Source organism: Salvelinus namaycush, chromosome 9, assembly GCF_016432855.1.
Source record: "Salvelinus namaycush isolate Seneca chromosome 9, SaNama_1.0, whole genome shotgun sequence".
NCBI lineage: Eukaryota > Metazoa > Chordata > Actinopteri > Salmoniformes > Salmonidae > Salvelinus > Salvelinus namaycush.
This window is the reverse complement of record NC_052315.1, coordinates 8427893-8449120: the sequence shown is the minus strand read 5'-3', so window position 1 is coordinate 8449120 and position 21228 is coordinate 8427893. Positions and strand designations below refer to the sequence as shown.

At 45.1% G+C, this 21228-nt stretch overlaps 1 protein-coding gene across 3 annotated transcripts in view; it reads left to right on the top strand.

Moving 5' to 3' along the window:
- LOC120053638 (lysine-specific demethylase 4B-like) overlaps window positions 1-21228 on the top strand; it is a 102091-nt gene that overhangs the window by 9391 nt on the left and 71472 nt on the right. For all 3 annotated transcript variants that reach the window (XM_039000793.1, XM_039000791.1, XM_039000792.1), the window contains exon 5: window positions 1088-1281. In XM_039000793.1, coding sequence (XP_038856721.1) covers window positions 1088-1281 — 194 coding nt within the window. The remainder of the gene's footprint in view (window positions 1-1087; window positions 1282-21228) is intronic.

The window sequence follows — 21228 nt, the reverse complement described above, 5'->3', positions numbered from 1 at the left end:
AGTGTCTTCCACTCTACTATAAAGTCTTGCTTGGTGGAATGCTGCAGAGATGGTTGTCTTTCTGGAAGGTTCTCCGATCTCCACAGAGGAGCTCTGTCAGTGACCATCGGGTTCTTGGTCACCTCCCTGACCCAGGCCCATCTCCCCCGATTGCTCAGTTTGGCCGGGCGCCCAGCTCTAGGAAGAGTCTTGGTGGTTTTAAACTTCTTCCATTTTAAGAATGATGGAGGCCACTGTGTTATTGGGGACCTTCAATGCTGCAGAAATGTTTTGGTACCCTTCCCCAGATCTGTGGCTCGACACATTCCTATCTCAGAGCTCTACGGACAATTCCTTCGACCCGATGGCTTGGTTTGTGCTCTGACACGCACTATCAACTGTGGTACCTTATATAGACAGGTGTGTGTCTTTCCAAATAATTTCCAATCAATTGAATTTACCACAAGTGGACTCCAATGAAGTTGTAGAAACATCTCAAGTATGATCAATGGAAACAGGATGCTGAGCTCAATTTTGAGTCTCTTTAGCAAATGGTCTGAGTACGTATGTATAGAAGGAATGTTTTCCGTTTTTTATTTTTACTAAATTAGCAAAAAATTCTAAACCTGTTATCGGTTCGTCATTATGGGGTATTGTGTGTAGATGGAGGACATTTTGTATTTAATCCATTTTAGAATAAGGCTGTAACGTACCCAAATTTGGAAAAAGGGAAGTGGTCTGAATACTTAACAAATGCACTGTAGTTACAAATGGTGTGGAATTACTAAGTAACCGACAGTAACACCTGTTGAAGTTTTGATAAAAAAATACTAGCTGAAATATCATGTCTTTATGTGATGTGGCCTTGATACCATCTGGTGGTGAACATGTATTACTACATGGCCTTGAACATCAATGGCAATCTTAGTCCTCATAGTATAGCTATGTTATTCACTGGTATAAGACTAGCTGAAGTACAATTGTGACAAACAAACAGTTCAACTCCATGTCTATAGGCATGCCTTTTTTTCTTTCAATTTATTTGGTAAATGTAGCCAATATGCTTTAATTGGGTCACCGTGTTCACCCCCTCTGTCTGTGTTTCCAGGAGATCGGTGAGTGGAACATCGGCCACCTGAACACGCTGCTGGACATGGTGGAGCAGGAGTGTGGCATCGTGATCGAGGGGGTGAACACGCCCTACCTGTACTTTGGCATGTGGAAGACCACCTTTGCCTGGCACACAGAGGACATGGATCTCTACAGTATCAACTACCTCCACTTTGGAGAGCCCAAGTCCTGGTCAGTGGCTAGATTTGTCTTTTTAGTTCTCTCTCTCTTTCTCTCTCACACTTTCTCTCTCTCACTGTCTCACTATCTCTGCTCATTTCAAAATATACATATAATTACTTCTGTAGGTCATTTAGCACTTGTTTTGGGGGATTTCAACACATTCCTCATGGTTCTCTATTTTATGTGACAGTTTTTTGCTGCAATTGCATCTACATTAAAAAAATGGCAAGCCGAAATCACTCCTTGATTTCAGGATCTGGACAGGCTTTCGGCAGCTGCTTCTCCTAGCATCTATCATCTACATGTGTAAAGCTGAAAGTGAGTTAAGGAGACTGTCCATTTACTTCTCTACTTAAACAGGTGGCCACTGGAGGACGGTCTAGACTAGAGGTCGACCGATTATGATTTTTCAATGGCGATACCGATTATTGGAGGACCAAAAAAAAGCCGATACCGATTAATCGGCCGAATTAAAAATAAATAATGACAATTACAACAATACTGAATGAACACTTATTTTAACTTAAAATAATACATCAATAAAATCAATTTAGCCTCAAATAAATAATGAAACATGTTTGGTTTAAATAATGCAAAAACAAAGTGTTGGAGAAGAAAGTAAAAGTGCAATATGTGCCATGTAAAAAAAGCTAACGTTTAAGTTCCTTGCTCAGAACATGAGAACATATGAAAGCTGGTGGTTCCTTTTAACATGAGTCTTCAATATTCCCAGGTAAGAAGTTTTAGGTTGTAGTTATTATAGGACTATTTCTCTCTATACCATTTGTATTTCATTAATCTTTGACTATTGGATGTTCTTATAGGCACTTTAGTATTGCCAGTGTAACAGTATAGCTACCGTCCCTCTCCTCGCCCCTACCTGGGCTCGAACCAGGAACACATCGACAACAGCCACCATCGAAGCATCTTTACCCATGCAGAGCAAGGGGAATAACTACTCCAAATCTCAGAGCGAGTGACGTCACCGATTGAAACGCTATTAGTGCGCACCCCGCTAACTAGCTAGCCATTTCACATCGGTTACACCAGCCTAATCTCGGGAGTTGATAGGCTTAAAGCACAGCGAAGAGCTTCTGGCAAAATGCACAAAAGTGCTGTTTGAATGAATGCTTACGAGCCTGCTGCTGCCTACCACCGCTCAGTCAGACTGCTCTATCAAATATCAAATCATAGACTTAATTATAACATAATAACACACAGAAATACGAGCCTTTGGTCATTAATATGGTCGAATCCGGAAACTATCATTTCGAAAACAAAAAGTTTATTCTTTCAGTGAAATACGGAACCGTTCCGTATTTTATCTAACGGGTGGCATCTCTAAGTCTAAATATTGCTGTTACATTGTACAACCATCAATGTTATGTCAGAATTATGTACAATTCTTGCGAATTAATTGCGGTCTTTGTTAGGAATAAATGGACTTCACACAGTTCGCAACGAGCCAGGTGGCCCAAACTGCTGCATATACCCTGACTGCTTGCACGGAACGCAAGAGAAGTGACACAATTTCCCTAAATATAAGAAATTCATGTTAGCAGTCAATATTAACTAAATATGCAGGTTTAAAAAATATATAATTGTGTATTGATTTTAAAGAAAGGCATTGATGTTTTTGGTTAGGTTTGGTGCAACGACAGTGCTAAATCATCACCCGTTTGGCGAAGTAGGCTGTGATTCGATGAGAAATTAACAGGCACCGCATCGATTATATGCAACGCAGGACACGCTAGATAAACTAGTAATATCATCAACCATGTGTAGTTAACTAGTGATTATGTGAAGATTGATTGTTTTTTATAAGTTTAATGCTAGCTAGCAACTTACCTTGGCTTCTTGCTGCCCTCGTGTAACAGGTAGTCAGTCTGCCACGCAGGCTCTTCGTGGAGTGCAATGTAAGGCAGGTGGTTAGAGCGTTGCACTAGTAACCGGAAGGTTGCAAAAACGAATCCCCGAGCTGACAAGGTAAAAATCTGTCGTTCTGCCCCTGAAAAAGCCAGTTAACCCACCGTTCCTAGGCCGTCATTGAAAATAAGAATGTGTTGTTAAATAAAGGTGTAAAAAAAATCGGTGTCCAAAAATGCCGATTTCCGATTGTTATGAAAACTTGAAATTGGCCCTAATTAATAGATCATTCCGATTAATCGGTCGACCTCTAGTCTAGACCGATGGTCACCAACCTTTTTTGAGTCAAGGTCGCTTTGAGTCAAAATGCAAACTGAGATCTACCACTACGATTTTATTTTAAAAACATGACTTAAAAACGTATATGTGTGTGTGTGTGTGTGTAACTGTAATCTAATTCACATCCAAATTGCAATATAGATCTGTGCAATATCCATATCTCAAGAGATCCATATTGTGTGCACTATTTTGAAACGCCACTCGGCCGTGAGTAAAGTCCAGTTTTATAGTGTTCGCTGTTTGTCGTCTCTCTCCCCCTCTCCTCTTGCAGTCCCGCACCTATGTGTATTTTCTGTGAATATGAGTGTGTCTCTGTCCTACAAGCCATTTTAAATTGTCCAGGGCCAACCATCCCATCATCCGTCGCTAGGTAGCAGTAGTACTCTTCAAACACCTCTCCCCCGTCGTTTTCTTATTCCTCTTGTAATACGACCCCCCGTCGAGCCTCTCTATTCCCAAAGCCGTCACTCGGCATCCAATTCTATTTCTTAACGTTTATGGCTCTCCCAACACTGAATCACATAAAGAGCCTCAATTTGTCAACACATCTCCATCATTTTCTTCAACCATTTCACTTGGAAGCGAATAGGAAAAGCAGCACTACTGCATAGGCCCAGCAGTATCACACACTCAATGAGTTCATCCCAAATGGCACCCTATTCCCTATATAGTGCACTACTTTAGACCAGAGCCCTTTGGGCCATATATAGTGAACAGGGTGCCATTTGGGACGTAGGCTTAAACTAACAGCCACTCCTGGCTAAATGAGTCACACGGCGGCAAGGTAATGGTGGTAGATAAGGGTATCGACAGAACGCTAATGGAGGGAGACGCTTTGTCAAAGTATCAGTAACGGCGGTGACCTTACCTGGCGTCCTTGGGGTCAGCTAGTATAGGTGTCCGGCGCAGTGCCCGTCATCTTTAAGCTGTGTCTGCGAGGTGAGAGCACGTGTGTGTGTTTCTCTCTCACGCTCTCTCGCCTTCAATCTCTCCATGGTCTCGCTGGGTGACTAATTCCCACTCCGCAATCAGAGAAGGATTGATCTTCTATTGTTATTTTAACCTGTAGGTTCTCACTCCAACCCTGTTCATGGAGAGCTACCTTCCTGTAGGTTTTAACTCCAACCCTGTTCCTGGAGAGCTACCTTCCTGTAGGTTTTAACTCCAACCCTGTTCACGGAGAGCTACCTTCCTGTAGGTTTTAACTCCTACCCTGTTCACGGAGAGCTACCTTCCTGTAGGTTTTAACTCCAACCCTGTTCCTGGAGAGCTACCTTCCTGTAGGTTTTAACTCCAACCCTGTTCCTGGAGAGCTACCTTCCTGTAGGTTTTAACTCCAACCCTGTTCATGGAGAGCTACCTTCCTGTAGGTTTTAACTCCAACCCTGTTCCTGGAGAGCTACCTTGCTGTAGGTTCTCACCTCTACCTCTGGCTACCTCTACCTCTTCCCATCCTTTTCTCTCTCTCTGCTGGCTACCTCTACCTCTTCCCATCCTTTTCTCTCTCTCTGCTGGCTACCTCTACCTCTTCCCATCCTTTTCTCTCTCTCTGCTGGCTACCTCTACCTCGTCCCATCCTTTTCTCTCACTCTGCTGGCTACCTCTACCTCTTCCCATCCTTTTCTCTCACTCTGCTGGCTACCTCTACCTCTTCCCATCCTCTTCTCTCTCACTGCTGGCTACCTCTTCCCATCCTTTTCTCTCACTCTGCTGGCTACCTCTACCTCTTCCCATCCTTTTCTCTCACTCTGCTGGCTACCTCTACCTCTTCCCATCCTTTTCTCTCTCACTGCTGGCTACCTCTACCTCTTCCCATCCTTTTCTCTCTCTCTCTGCTGGCTCCCTCTACCTCTTCCCATCCTTTTCTCTCTCACTGCTGGCTACCTCTACCTCTTCCCATCCTTTTCTCTCTCACTGCTGGCTACCTCTACCTCTTCCCATCCCTTTCTCTCTCTCTCTGCTGGCTACCTCTACCTCTTCCCATCCTTTTCTCTCTCACTGCTGGCTACCTCTACCTCTTCCCATCCTTTTCTCTCTCACTGCTGGCTACCTCTACCTCTCCCCATCCCTTTCTCTCTCACTGCTGGCTACCTCTACCTCTTCCCATCCTTTTCTCTCTCACTGCTGGCTACCTCTACCTCTTCCCATCCTTTTCTCTCTCACTGCTGGCTACCTCTACCTCTTCCCATCCTTTTCTCTCTCACTGCTGGCTACCTCTTCCCATCCTTTTCTCTCTCACTGCTGGCTACCTCTTCCCATCCTTTTCTCTCTCACTGCTGGCTACCTCTTCCCATCCTTTTCTCTCTCACTGCTGGCTACCTCTTCCCATCCTTTTCTCTCTCACTGCTGGCTACCTCTTCCCATCCTTTTTCTCTCTCACTGCTGGCTACCTCTTCCCATCCTTTTTCTCTCTCACTGCTGGCTACCTCTTCCCATCCTTTTTCTCTCTCACTGCTGGCTACCTCTTCCCATCCTTTTTCTCTCTCACTGCTGGCTACCTCTTCCCATCCTTTTTCTCTCTCACTGCTGGCTACCTCTTCCCATCCTTTTTCTCTCTCACTGCTGGCTACCTCTTCCCATCCTTTTTCTCTCTCACTGCTGGCTACCTCTTCCCATCCTTTTTCTCTCTCACTGCTGGCTACCTCTTCCCATCCTTTTTCTCTCTCACTGCTGGCTACCTCTTCCCATCCTTTTTCTCTCTCACTGCTGGCTACCTCTTCCCATCCTTTTTCTCTCTCACTGCTGGCTACCTCTTCCCATCCTTTTTCTCTCTCACTGCTGGCTACCTCTTCCCATCCTTTTTCTCTCTCACTGCTGGCTACCTCTTCCCATCCTTTTTCTCTCTCACTGCTGGCTACCTCTTCCCATCCTTTTTCTCTCTCACTGCTGGCTACCTCTTCCCATCCTTTTTCTCTCTCACTGCTGGCTACCTCTTCCCATCCTTTTTCTCTCTCACTGCTGGCTACCTCTTCCCATCCTTTTTCTCTCTCACTGCTGGCTACCTCTTCCCATCCTTTTTCTCTCTCACTGCTGGCTACCTCTTCCCATCCTTTTTCTCTCTCACTGCTGGCTACCTCTTTCCATCCTTTTTCTCTCTCACTGCTGGCTACCTCTTTCCATCCTTTTTCTCTCTCACTGCTGGCTACCTCTTTCCATCCTTTTTCTCTCTCACTGCTGGCTACCTCTTTCCATCCTTTTTCTCTCTCACTGCTGGCTACCTCTTTCCATCCTTTTTCTCTCTCACTGCTGGCTACCTCTTTCCATCCTTTTTCTCTCTCACTGCTGGCTACCTCTTTCCATCCTTTTTCTCTCTCACTGCTGGCTACCTCTTTCCATCCTTTTTCTCTCTCACTGCTGGCTACCTCTTTCCATCCTTTTTCTCTCTCACTGCTGGCTACCTCTTTCCATCCTTTTTCTCTCTCACTGCTGGCTACCTCTTTCCATCCTTTTTCTCTCTCACTGCTGGCTACCTCTTTCCATCCTTTTTCTCTCTCACTGCTGGCTACCTCTTTCCATCCTTTTTCTCTCTCACTGCTGGCTACCTCTTTCCATCCTTTTTCTCTCTCACTGCTGGCTACCTCTTTCCATCCTTTTCTCTCTCACTGCTGGCTACCTGCTGGCTACCTCTTTCCATCCTTTTTCTCTCTCACTGCTGGCTACCTCTTTCCATCCTTTTTCTCTCTCACTGCTGGCTACCTCTTTCCATCCTTTTTCTCTCTCACTGCTGGCTACCTCTTTCCATCCTTTTTCTCTCTCACTGCTGGCTACCTCTTTCCATCCTTTTTCTCTCTCACTGCTGGCTACCTCTTTCCATCCTTTTTCTCTCTCACTGCTGGCTACCTCTTTCCATCCTTTTTCTCTCTCACTGCTGGCTACCTCTTTCCATCCTTTTTCTCTCTCACTGCTGGCTACCTCTTCCCATCCTTTTTCTCTCTCACTGCTGGCTACCTCTTCCCATCCTTTTTCTCTCTCACTGCTGGCTACCTCTTCCCATCCTTTTTCTCTCTCACTGCTGGCTACCTCTTCCCATCCTTTTTCTCTCTCACTGCTGGCTACCTCTTCCCATCCTTTTTCTCTCTCACTGCTGGCTACCTCTTCCCATCCTTTTTCTCTCTCACTGCTGGCTACCTCTTCCCATCCTTTTTCTCTCTCACTGCTGGCTACCTCTTCCCATCCTTTTTCTCTCTCACTGCTGGCTACCTCTTCCCATCCTTTTTCTCTCTCACTGCTGGCTACCTCTTCCCATCCTTTTTCTCTCTCACTGCTGGCTACCTCTTCCCATCCTTTTTCTCTCTCACTGCTGGCTACCTCTTCCCATCCTTTTTCTCTCTCACTGCTGGCTACCTCTTTCCATCCTTTTTCTCTCTCACTGCTGGCTACCTCTTTCCATCCTTTTTCTCTCTCACTGCTGGCTACCTCTTTCCATCCTTTTTCTCTCTCACTGCTGGCTACCTCTTTCCATCCTTTTTCTCTCTCACTGCTGGCTACCTCTTTCCATCCTTTTTCTCTCTCACTGCTGGCTACCTCTTTCCATCCTTTTTCTCTCTCACTGCTGGCTACCTCTTTCCATCCTTTTTCTCTCTCACTGCTGGCTACCTCTTTCCATCCTTTTTCTCTCTCACTGCTGGCTACCTCTTTCCATCCTTTTTCTCTCTCACTGCTGGCTACCTCTTTCCATCCTTTTTCTCTCTCACTGCTGGCTACCTCTTTCCATCCTTTTTCTCTCTCACTGCTGGCTACCTCTTTCCATCCTTTTTCTCTCTCACTGCTGGCTACCTCTTTCCATCCTTTTTCTCTCTCACTGCTGGCTACCTCTTTCCATCCTTTTTCTCTCTCACTGCTGGCTACCTCTTTCCATCCTTTTTCTCTCTCACTGCTGGCTACCTCTTTCCATCCTTTTTCTCTCTCACTGCTGGCTACCTCTTTCCATCCTTTTTCTCTCTCACTGCTGGCTACCTCTTTCCATCCTTTTTTCTCTCTCACTGCTGGCTACCTCTTTCCATCCTTTTTTCTCTCTCACTGCTGGCTACCTCTTTCCATCCTTTTTTCTCTCTCACTGCTGGCTACCTCTTTCCATCCTTTTTTCTCTCTCACTGCTGGCTACCTCTTTCCATCCTTTTTCTCTCTCACTGCTGGCTACCTCTTTCCATCCTTTTTTCTCTCTCACTGCTGGCTACCTCTTTCCATCCTTTTTTCTCTCTCACTGCTGGCTACCTCTTTCCATCCTTTTTTCTCTCTCACTGCTGGCTACCTCTTTCCATCCTTTTTTCTCTCTCACTGCTGGCTACCTCTTTCCATCCTTTTTTCTCTCTCACTGCTGGCTACCTCTTTCCATCCTTTTTTCTCTCTCACTGCTGGCTACCTCTTTCCATCCTTTTTTCTCTCTCACTGCTGGCTACCTCTTTCCATCCTTTTTTCTCTCTCACTGCTGGCTACCTCTTTCCATCCTTTTTTCTCTCTCACTGCTGGCTACCTCTTTCCATCCTTTTTTCTCTCTCACTGCTGGCTACCTCTTTCCATCCTTTTTTCTCTCTCACTGCTGGCTACCTCTTTCCATCCTTTTTTCTCTCTCACTGCTGGCTACCTCTTTCCATCCTTTTTTCTCTCTCACTGCTGGCTACCTCTTTCCATCCTTTTTTCTCTCTCACTGCTGGCTACCTCTTTCCATCCTTTTTTCTCTCTCACTGCTGGCTACCTCTTTCCATCCTTTTTTCTCTCTCACTGCTGGCTACCTCTTTCCATCCTTTTTTCTCTCTCACTGCTGGCTACCTCTTTCCATCCTTTTTCTCTCTCACTGCTGGCTACCTCTTTCCATCCTTTTTTCTCTCTCACTGCTGGCTACCTCTTTCCATCCTTTTTTCTCTCTCACTGCTGGCTACCTCTTTCCATCCTTTTTTCTCTCTCACTGCTGGCTACCTCTTTCCATCCTTTTTTCTCTCTCACTGCTGGCTACCTCTTTCCATCCTTTTTTCTCTCTCACTGCTGGCTACCTCCATCCATCCTTTTTTCTCTCTCACTGCTGGCTACCTCTTTCCATCCTTTTCTCTCTCTCACTGCTGGCTACCTCTTTCCATCCTTTTCTCTCTCTCACTGCTGGCTACCTCTTTCCATCCTTTTCTCTCTCATTTCCTGACCTCTTGGTTTCTCTGTTTTTGTTTTCTTTCTCTTTGTTGATTTGCTCTGTCCCTTCCTCCTCACTCCCTTGGAAGTCCCCTGCACCATACATTTTCAGCTCAGAGGGAACCATTCTATTTTTCTTTATTTTCCTCCTCTCATTTAGTCTCTCCCCTCCCGTTCCTTTTAAACCTCACTCAGTGGGTGGCCTGTAGTACCTGCACTGACTCTGAGTGTACCAATCAATACCAGCATCACAGTGTTTTTGTGTACCTGAGCCCTCACTTCCACTCTCCCTATTTGTCTGTCTCTTTGGATTTGTGTGTCTCGGCAAGTGTGTGTGCATTGCATTTGTGAGCGTGTCTGTGCGTGCGCGCAGTGTCTGTGCGTGTGAGCGGCGAGCGCGTGTGTGAGCGGCACGCGTGTGACGCGTGTGTGTGAGCGGCGTGTGTGTGTGGTTCGTGTGTATTTAAGAGGGAGAGTAGTGTGTGTGTGTGTGTGTACCTTGTGGTTAGAGCGTTGGGTCAGCAAGGTTGCTGGATCGAATCCCAGAGCTGACAAGGTGAAACTCTATCGTTCTGCCCCCGACCAAGGCAGTTAACCTACTGTTCCCCGGGCGCCGAAGACGTGGATGTTGATTAAGGCAGCACCCCTCACCTCAGAGGGGTTGAGTTAAATGCATTCAGTTGTACAACTGACTAGGTATCCCCCTTTCCCTGTGCCTCTGCTCCCCCTGCAGTGTGATGTCACTAGAATCATCAGCTCAGCTCGGTGTGTTCTAACCCTGCTGTATCAAGAGCCATGTCCCGTTAGCCATCAAGAGGCATGTTCCGTTAGCCATCACTCTACTGCTCCATCAAGAGGCATGTCCCGTTAGCAGTCACTCTACTGCTCCATCAAGAGGCATGTCCCATTAGCCGTCACTCTACTGCTCTATCAAGAGGCATGTCCCGTTAGCCGTCACTCTACTGCTCTATCAAGAGGCATGTCCCGTTAGCCGTCACTCTACTGCTCTATCAAGAGGCATGTCCCGTTAGCCGTCACTCTACTGCTCCATCAAGAGGCATGTCCCGTTAGCCGTCACTCTACTGCTCCATCAAGAGGCATGTCCCGTTAGCCGTCACTCTACTGCTCCATCAAGAGGCATGTCCCGTTAGCCGTCACTCTGCTGCTCCATCAAGAGGCATGTCCCGTTAGCCGTCACTCTGCTGCTCCATCAAGAGGCATGTCCCGTTAGCCGTCACTCTGCTGCTCCATCAAGAGGCATGTCCCGTTAGCCGTCACTCTGCTGCTCCATCAAGAGGCATGTCCCGTTAGCCGTCACTCTACTGCTCCATCAAGAGGCATGTCCCGTTAGCCGTCACTCTACTGCTCCATCAAGAGGCATGTCCCGTTAGCCGTCACTCTACTGCTCCATCAAGAGGCATGTCCCGTTAGCCGTCACTCTACTGCTCCATCAAGAGGCATGTCCCGTTAGCCGTCACTCTACTGCTCCATCAAGAGGCATGTCCCGTTAGCCGTCACTCTACTGCTCCATCAAGAGGCATGTCCCGTTAGCCGTCACTCTACTGCTCCATCAAGAGGCATGTCCCGTTAGCCGTCACTCTACTGCTCCATCAGGAGGCATGTCCCGTTAGCCGTCACTCTACTGCTCCATCAAGAGGCATGTCCCGTTAGCCGTCACTCTACTGCTCCATCAAGAGGCATGTCCCGTTAGCCGTCACTCTACTGCTCTATCAAGAGGCATGTCCCGTTAGCCGTCACTCTACTGCTCCATCAAGAGGCATGTCCCGTTAGCCGTCACTCTACTGCTCCATCAAGAGGCATGTCCCGTTAGCCGTCACTCTACTGCTCCATCAAGAGGCATGTCCCGTTAGCCGTCACTCTGCTGCTCCATCAAGAGGCATGTCCCGTTAGCCGTCACTCTGCTGCTCCATCAAGAGGCATGTCCCGTTAGCCGTCACTCTGCTGCTCCATCAAGAGGCATGTCCCGTTAGCCGTCACTCTGCTGCTCCATCAAGAGGCATGTCCCGTTAGCCGTCACTCTACTGCTCCATCAAGAGGCATGTCCCGTTAGCCGTCACTCTACTGCTCCATCAAGAGGCATGTCCCGTTAGCCGTCACTCTACTGCTCCATCAAGAGGCATGTCCCGTTAGCCGTCACTCTACTGCTCCATCAAGAGGCATGTCCCGTTAGCCGTCACTCTACTGCTCCATCAAGAGGCATGTCCCGTTAGCCGTCACTCTACTGCTCCATCAAGAGGCATGTCCCGTTAGCCGTCACTCTACTGCTCCATCAAGAGGCATGTCCCGTTAGCCGTCACTCTACTGCTCCATCAAGAGGCATGTCCCGTTAGCCGTCACTCTACTGCTCCATCAAGAGGCATGTCCCGTTAGCCGTCACTCTACTGCTCCATCAAGAGGCATGTCCCGTTAGCCGTCACTCTACTGCTCCATCAGGAGGCATGTCCCGTTAGCCGTCACTCTACTGCTCCATCAGGAGGCATGTCCCGTTAGCCGTCACTCTACTGCTCCATCAAGAGGCATGTCCCGTTAGCCGTCACTCTACTGCTCCATCAAGAGGCATGTCCCGTTAGCCGTCACTCTACTGCTCCATCAAGAGGCATGTCCCGTTAGCCATCACTCTACTAAAAGACCCATCCTTGAGTTTACTGTCTGTCTTGTTCTTTTAGAAATCTGCTTTTTAGAATGTAGCCTTTCCAAAGCTCTAATGCCTGGGCACTTAAACAGAGAAGTGGCGTCCCAAAGGGCGCCCTATTCTCTATTCAGTGCACTACTTTTGACCTGAGTTGTGATCTAAAGTAGGTCAATACCTAGGAAATAGGGTGTGATTTGAGACGAATCCAGAGCCTCTCCATGGTATAATGGAGTAGGTTTGTCATGCTTCGGTTGCTTCCTTTTTGATTCAGAAGTCTCCCCTCTCAAGATATCTTTCCCTCCCCTATTCTTCTCCCTTTCCCTCTTACATATGCCCCTGTGAGGAAAAGTAATCTTCCCTCGTCACTCGTTAAAAGTACATTTACTCACTTGGATGCACCCCTCAACTGTTTAACCGTGAATGTGTGGGGAGAACATTCAAACAGTGTACACACACACACACTTCTTCCCCTGCTTTTTTTTTGGAAATTGAATCATTTTCACTTTTGGGGTAATTACAGTATGTTAAACTATGTGCAAGGAGCTGTTACCCCCCCTGTGCAGCCACTGTGAAATTAACTCCATTCCCCTCCAACTCTGCTGCCATCTGTCATTACCCCCCCCCCCCCCCCCCCAAATAATCTGTTGTCAGATGCTGTAAACATCGCCCGGTGGTTTGCAGAGAGTAAGAGAAACTGCTGAAAATGAACATCTTAAAATTGCATTGATCCATTTATTATGCAGAGTGAGAGTCCATTATGGATTCATTGTTCACTTAATTTTATAGATTTATCAGGTATTAGATGACGCTTGCTGTTTTTGTGTCTCTTCCGGAAGGAAAGAGACGTCAGTGCCACAGTATTGTTGCATTGGAAGTGTTTTATGAATGAAGACAATTGGCAATAGTTATAATTGCCTGATCAATTATATTGATGTCAATGGATGTTTTCCATCCGCTTGCATTGTGAATCTGAAACCTTTTTAATGAAGGCCTTGACCGGTACGTTTCCCAAAGATCCTCTTTTAGCACTAAGGTTATCTTGGTAGGCCATTGACGAACGATCATCTTAAAGTTAAAATGGTTGTGTTTTTTTTGGGGGGGGGGAACCAAAACCAGGAGACCAAGACCAGGAGAGAATAGAGAGATGATATGACCAGTCTTGTCTGTTAAACTACTGTGTGTGTATGTGTGTTATTGATCTACATCTTGAAGACTGCGTTGACACGCAACACCACAAGCCTATGTGTTACACATCAATTGGCTGTGTAGATCAGCAAAACCTAGATGAATTGAGCAGCTGTGAACAACCGTATTAAAACACTGATGTACTGTGATTCATTTAGAGTTTATTTAACAGGATATTGATTTGGGATATTAAACGTTTTCATGACGTTGGTTCCCTTGGTAACCCTGCTGTGTCGCAAGTTAGTTTAGGGTCAAATTCCAAGTGTCGCTTACACAATTCTATATGTCCTTTACCATATTCTCCCTACTCTAAGCCATTCACAAGCACCCCATTTTTTTTATATCAGAGCCATAGATATGAACATTTAGTTAAAGTTTTATTTTTTTTATTTTTTATTTAACCTTTATTTAACTAGGCAAGTCAGTGAAGAACATTCTTATTTACAATGACGGCCTACACCGGCCAAACCCAGACGACACTGGGCCAATTGTGCGCCGCCCTATGGGACTCCCAATCACAGCCAGATGTGATGAAGCCTGGATTCGAACCAGAGACTGCATTGACGCCTCTTACACTGAGATGCAGTGCCTTAGTGGCGCAGCGGTCTAAGTATGTAACTAGCATCTCAGAATAGGATGGCTGATCTAGGATCAGGTCCCCCCCAGATTTCCATTCAATCTTATTAATTTTGATCTAAAAAGCGAAACTGATCGTCAGTCAGCACTCATTCTGACACGTTGGCTACATACGGCCCTGGTCAACATGACAAAATCGCATTTGATGCTATGCCAATAGAGCTGGTAGTTCAAATCTAATTTTGCGCTGAATACAACAGGTGTAGACTTTAAAATGCTTACTTACGAACCCTTTCCCAACAATACTGAGTTAAAAAGTAAGAAAATAATATTAAAAAGTAAGAAAATAATATCAAAAAAGGAAACAGTAACACAATTAAACAACAATGAGACTATATACACAAGGAGTACCGGTACAGAGTCAATGGGCAGGGGTACGAGGTAGTTGAGGAAATATGTAGGGGGGGGGTAAAAGTGACTAGGCAATCAGGATAAATAATAAACCGAGTAGCAGCAGCGTATGTGAAGCGTGTGACAGAACTGTGTGTGAGCGTATGTTGTGTCTTCAGAAAGTATTCACACCCCTTTGACTTTTTCCACATTTTGTTGTGTTACAGCCTGAATTATTTTAAATGGAGTAAATGTAGATGTTTTGTCACTGGCCTACACACAATACCCCGTAATGTCAGAGGAATTATTGTTGTAATTTATTTTTGAGTCAAGTATTCAACCCCTTTGTTATGGCAAGCCTAAATAAGTTCAGGAGTAAACATGTGCTTAACAAGTCACATAATATATTGCATGGACTCACTCTGTGTGCAATAATATTGTTTAACATGATTTTTTTTAAATGACTACATCATCCCTGTACCCCACACATACAATTGTCGAGCGGTGAATTTCAAACACAGGTTTAACCACAAAGACCAGGGAGGTTTTCCATTGCCTTGCAAAGAAGGGCACCTATTGGTAGATGGGTAAAAAATATTAAAAGCAGACATTGAATATCCCTTTGAGCATGGTGAAGTTATTAATTACACTTTGGATGGTGTATCAATACACCCAGTCACAACAAAGCTACAGGCGTCCTTCCTGACTCAGTTGCCAGAGAGGAAGGAAACCGCTCAGGAATTTCACCATGGGGACAATGATGACTTTAAACCAGTTACAGAGTTTAATGGCTGTGATAGGAGAACTGAGGATGGATTAACAACATTGTAGTTCCTCCACAATACTAACCTAAATGACAGCTTGAAAAGAAGGAATCCTGTACAGAATACACATTTCAAAACATGCATCCTGTTTGCAACAAGGCACTAAAGTAATACTGCAAAAAAATATGGCAGAGCAATTCACTTTTTGTCCTGAATAGAAAGTATTATGTTTGGGACAAATCCAACTGTACACATCACTGAGTATCACTTTCCATATTTTCAAGCATAGTGGTGGCTGCATCATGTTATGGGGATGCTTGTAATCGTTGCGTGAGGATTAAAAAGGAAAAAATAGAAACGGAATACACAAGCACAGGCAAAATCCTGGGAGATGAATTCACCTTTCAGCAAGACAATAACCTAAAATTCAAGGCCACATCTACACTGGAGTTGCTTACCAAGAAGACAGTGAATGTTCCTGAGTGGACGATTTACAGTTTTGACTTAAATCTGCTGGAAAATCTAGAGCAAGACATGAAAATGGTTGTCTAGCAATGTTTGACAGAGCTGGAAGAATTTTGAAAAGAATGAGTTAATGTTGCACAATCCAGATGTGGAACACTTTTAAAGACTTACCCAGAAAGACTCACTGTTGTTATCGCTGCCAAAGGTTCTTCTACAAACTATTGACCCAGGGTTGTGAATAGTTATGTAAATTACATTTCTGTATTTAATTATTAATGCATTTCTAAGCACATGTTTTCATTTTGTCATTATGGGATATTGTGTGTAGATGAAATAATAATTTTAATACATTTTGAATTCAGGTATGAATGCTTTCTGAAGGAACTGTATGTGTGTGTTGGAGTGTCAATGTAGTAGTGATGCACGGGTTGACTCCTAACCTGCAGTCCCCACGGTTATGCAACACTCACTACAGAGTCCCAAACTGCCTCTGAAAGCAACATCAGCACACAAACTGTTTGTCAGGAGCTTCATGAAATGGGTTTTCTTGGACGAGCAGCCGCACACAAGCCTAAGATCACCATGCGCAATGCCAAGCGTCGGCTGGAGCGGTGTAAAACTGGCCGCCGTTGGACTCTGGAGCAGTGGAAACTCGTTCTCTGGAGTGATGAATCACGCTTCACCATCTGGCAGTCTGACAGACAAATCTGGGTTTGGCAGATGCCCGGAGAATGCTACCTGCCCCAATGCATAGTGCCAACTGTAAAGTTTGGTGGATGAGGAATAATGGTCTGGGCTGTTTTTCATGATTCGGGCAAAGCGCCTTAGTTCCAGTGAGGGGAAATCTTAATGCTACAGCATACAATGACATTGTAGATGATTGTGGCAACAGTTTGGGGAAGGCCCTTTCCTGTTTCAGCATGACAATGCTCCCGTGCACAAAGTGCGGTCCATACAGAAATGGTTTGTCGAGATCAGTGTGGTAGAACTTGACTGGCCTGCACAGAGCCCTGACCTCAACCCCACTGAACACCTTTGGGATGAATTGGAACGCCGACTGCGAGCCGGGCCTAATCGCCCAACGTCAGTGCTAGACCTCACTAATGCTCATGGCTGAATGAAAGCAAGTGCCCACAGAAATACTCCAACATCAAGTGGAAAGCCTTCCCAGAAGAGTGGAGGCTGTTATAGCAGCAAAGGCAGAACTAAATCCATATTAATGCCCGTGATTTAGAAAATTCGACGAACAGGTGTCCACATACTTTTGATCATGTATATTTGAAGGGGTCTCCACATACTTTTGTATTTATAGTTTATTTTATTATATTTTTTATTTCACCTTTATTTAACCAGGTAGGCTAGTTGAGAACAAGTTCTCATTTACAACTGCGACCTGGCCAAGAATAAAGCAAAGCAGTTCGACACATACAACAAACAGAGTCAATAATACAGTAGAAAAAATCTATATACAGTGTGTGCAAATGTAAGATAAGGGAGGTAAGGCAATAAATAGGCCATGGTGGCGAAGTAATTACACTATACCAATTAAACACTGGAGTGATTGAGGTGCAGAAGAATGTGCAAGTAGAGATACTGGGGTGCAAAGGAGCAAGATAAATAAATAAATACAGTATGGGGATGAGGTAGTGGGATGGGCTATATTACAGATGGGCTATGTACTGGTGCAGTGATATGTGAGATGCTCTGACAGCTGGTGCTTAAAGCTAGTGAGGGAGATATGAGTCTCCAGCTTCAGTGATTTTTTTTTGCAGTTCGTTCCAGTCATTGGCAGCAGAGAACTGTAAGGAGAGGCGGCCGAAGGACGAATTGGCTTTGGGGGTGACTCGTGAGATATACCTGCTGGAGCTCGTGCTACGGGTGGGTGCTGCTATGGTGACCAGTGAGCTGAGATAAGGCGGGGCTTTACCTAGCAGAGAGTTGGAGATGACCTGGAGCCAGTGGGTTTGGTGACGGGTATGAAGCGATGGCCAGCCAACGAGAGTGTACAGGTCGCAATGGTGGGTAGTATATGGGGCTTTGGTGACAAAATGGATGGCACTGTGGTAGACTGCATCCAGTTTGTTGAGTAGAGTGTTGGAGGCTATTTTGTAAATGACATCGCCGAAGTCGAGGATCGGTAGTATGGTCAGTTTTACGAGGGTATGTTTGGCAGCATGAGTGAAGAATGCTTTGTTGCGATATAGGACGCCGATTCTAGATTTAATTTTGGTTTGTAGATGCTAAGTGTGAGTCTGGAAGGAGAGTTTACAGTCTAACCAGACACCTAGGTATTTGTAGTTGTCCACATATTCTAAGTCAGAACCGTCCAGAGTAGTAATGTTGGACGGGCGGGCAGGTGCAGGCAGCGATCGGTTGAAGAGCATGCATTTAGTCTTACTTGTATTTAAGAGCAATTGGAGGCCACGGAAGGAGAGTTGTATGGCATTGAAGCTCGTCTGGAGGGTTGTTAACACAGTGTCCAAAGAAGGGCCAGAAGTATACAGAATGGTGTCGTCTGCGTAGAGGTGGATCAGAGACTCACCAGCAGCAAGAGCGACATCATTGATGTATACAGAGAAGAGAGTCGGTCCAAGAATTGAACCCTGTGGCACCCCCATAGAGACTGCCAGAGGCCTGGACAACAGGCCCTCCGATTTGACACACTGAACTCTATCAGAAAAGTTGTTGGTGAACCAGGCAAGGCAGTCATTTGAGAAACCAAGGCTGTTTAGTCTGACGATAAGAATGTGGTAATTGACAGAGTCGAAAGCCTTGGCCAGGACGATGAATACAGCTGCACAGTATTGTCTCTTATCGATGGCGGTTATGATATCGTTTAGGACCTTGAGCGTGGCTGAGGTGCACCCATGACCAGCTCTGAAACCAGATTGCGTAGCGGAGAAGGTACGGTTGGATTCGAAATGGTCGGTAGTCTGTTTGTTAACTTGGCTTTCGAAGACCTTAAAAAGGCAGGGTAGGATAGATATAGGTCTATAGCAGTTTGGGTCTAGAGTGTCTCCCCCTTTGAAGAGGGGGATGATCGCAGCAGCTTTCCAATCTTTGGGAATCTCAAACGATACAAAAGAGAGGTTGAACAGGCTAGTAATAGGGGATGCAACAATTGCAGTGGATCATTTAAGAAAGAGAGGGTCCAGATTGTCTAGCCCGGCTGATTTGTAGGGGTCCAGATTTTGCAGCTCTTTCAGAACATCAGCTATCTGGATTTGGGTGAAGAAGAAATGAGGGAGGCTTGGGCGAGTTGCTGTGAGGGGTGCCGGGCAGTTGACCGGGGTAGGGGTAGCCAGGTGGAAAGCATGGCCAGCCGTAGAAAAATGCTTATTGAAATTCTCAATTATAGTGGATTTATCGGTGTTGACAGTGTTTCCTAGCCTCAGTGCAGTGGGCAGCTGGGAGGAGGTGCTATTCTCCATGGACTTTGCAGTGTCCCAGAACTTTTTTGAGTTAGTACTACAGGATGCAAATTTATGTTTGAAAAAGCTAGCCTTAGCTTTCCTAACTGCCTGTGTATATTGGTTCCTAACTTCCCTGAAAAGTTGCATATCACGGGGGCTATTCGACTAATGCAATACCCCGTCCAGGTTGATTAGAAAGGCCTGCTTGCTGAAGTGTTTTAGGGAGCTTTTGACAGTGATGAGGGGTGGTCGTTTGACCGCAGACCCATTACGGATGCAGGCAATGAGGCAGTGATCGCTGAGATCTTGGTTGAAAACAGCAGAGGTGTATTTGGAGGGCAGGTTGGTTAGGATGATATCTATGAGGGTGCCCGTGTTTACGGATTTGGGGTTGTACCTGGTAGGTTCATTGATAATTCGTTTGAGATTAAGGGCATCAAGCTTAGATTGTAGGATGGCCGGGGTGTTAACTTCTCTGGGATATGTGGGACGGTAGCGTCCCACCTAACCAACAGCCAGTGAAATTGCAGGGCGCCAAATTCAAAACAACAAATCTCATAATTAAAATTCCTCAAACATAGAAGTATTATACACCATTTTAAAGATAGACTTCTCGTTAATCCAGCCACAGTGTCTGATTTCAAAAAGGATTTACGGCGAAAGCACACCTTGCGATTATGTTAAGTCAGTACATAGCCACAGAAAAACACAGCCATTTTTCCAGCCAAAGAGAGGAGTAAAAAAAAATAGAGATAAAATTAATCACTAACCTTTGATGATCTTCATCAGATGATGCGCATAGGACTTCATGTTACACAATACATGTATGTTTTTGTTCGGTAAAGTTCATATTTATATCAAAAAATCAGAGTTTAGGCGGGACGCTACTGTCTCACTTGGCCAAAAGCCAGAGAAAATACAGCGCGCCAAATTCAAATAAAATACTATAAAAATCAAACTTTCATTAAATCATACATGAAAGATACCAAATTAAAGCTACACTGGTTGTGAATCCAGCCAACGTGTCAGAATTCAAATAGGCTTTTCGGCGAAAGCAAACAATGCTATTATCTGAGGATAGCACCATAGTAAACAAAGAGAGAGAAGCATATTTCAACCCTGCAGGCGCGACACAAAATGCAGAAATAAAAATATAATTCATGCCTTACCTTTGACGAGCTTCTGTTGTTGGCACTCCAATATGTCCCATAAACTTCACAAATGGTCCTTATGTTCGATTTAATTCCGTCTATATATGTCCAAAATGTCCATTTATTTGGCGCATTTGATCCAGAAAAACACCGGTTCCTACTTGCCCAACGTGACTACAAAATATCTCGAAGGTTACCTGTAAACTTTGCCAAAACATTTCAAACTACTTTTGTAATACAACTATAGGTATTTTTTAACGTAAATAATCGATCAAATTGAAGACAGGACGATCTGTGTTCAATACAGGATTAAAACAAACTGTAGCTAGCTTTCTGGTCACGCGCCTCTAACAAACAGTACACTTCACTCGACCCTAGTTCTGAACAGGGCTACTTCTTCATTACACAAAGGAAAAACCCTCAACCAACTTCTAAAGACTGTTGACATCCAGTGGAAGCGGTAGGAACTGCAAGAAGGTTCCTTAGAATTCTGGATTCCCAATGAAAACTCATTGAAAAGAGAGTGACCTCAAAAAAAAAAAAATCTGAATGGTTTGTCCTCGGGGTTTTGCCTGCTAAATAAGTTCTGTTATACTCACAGACATGATTCAAACAGTTTTAGAAACGTCAGAGTGTTTTCTATCCAAATCTACGAATAAAATGCATATATTATCTTCTGGGGATGAGTAGCTAGCAGTTGAAATTGGGTATGCTTTTCATCCAAACGTGAAAATGCTATCTATCTTAGAGAAGTTAAGCATGTCCCAGTTTAGGTCACCTAGCAGCACGAGCTCTGAAGATGGATGGGAGTCAATCAATTCACATATGGTGTCCAGGGCAGAAGGTGGTCTATAGCAAGCGGCAACAGTGAGAGACTTGTTTCTGGAAAGGTGAATTTTTAAAAGTAGAAGCTCGAATTGTTTGGGTACAGACCTGGATAGTAAGACAGAACTCTGCAGGCTCTCTGCAGTCGATTGCAACTCCGCCCCCTTTGGCAGTTCTATCTTGGTGGAAAATGTTATAGTTAGGGATGG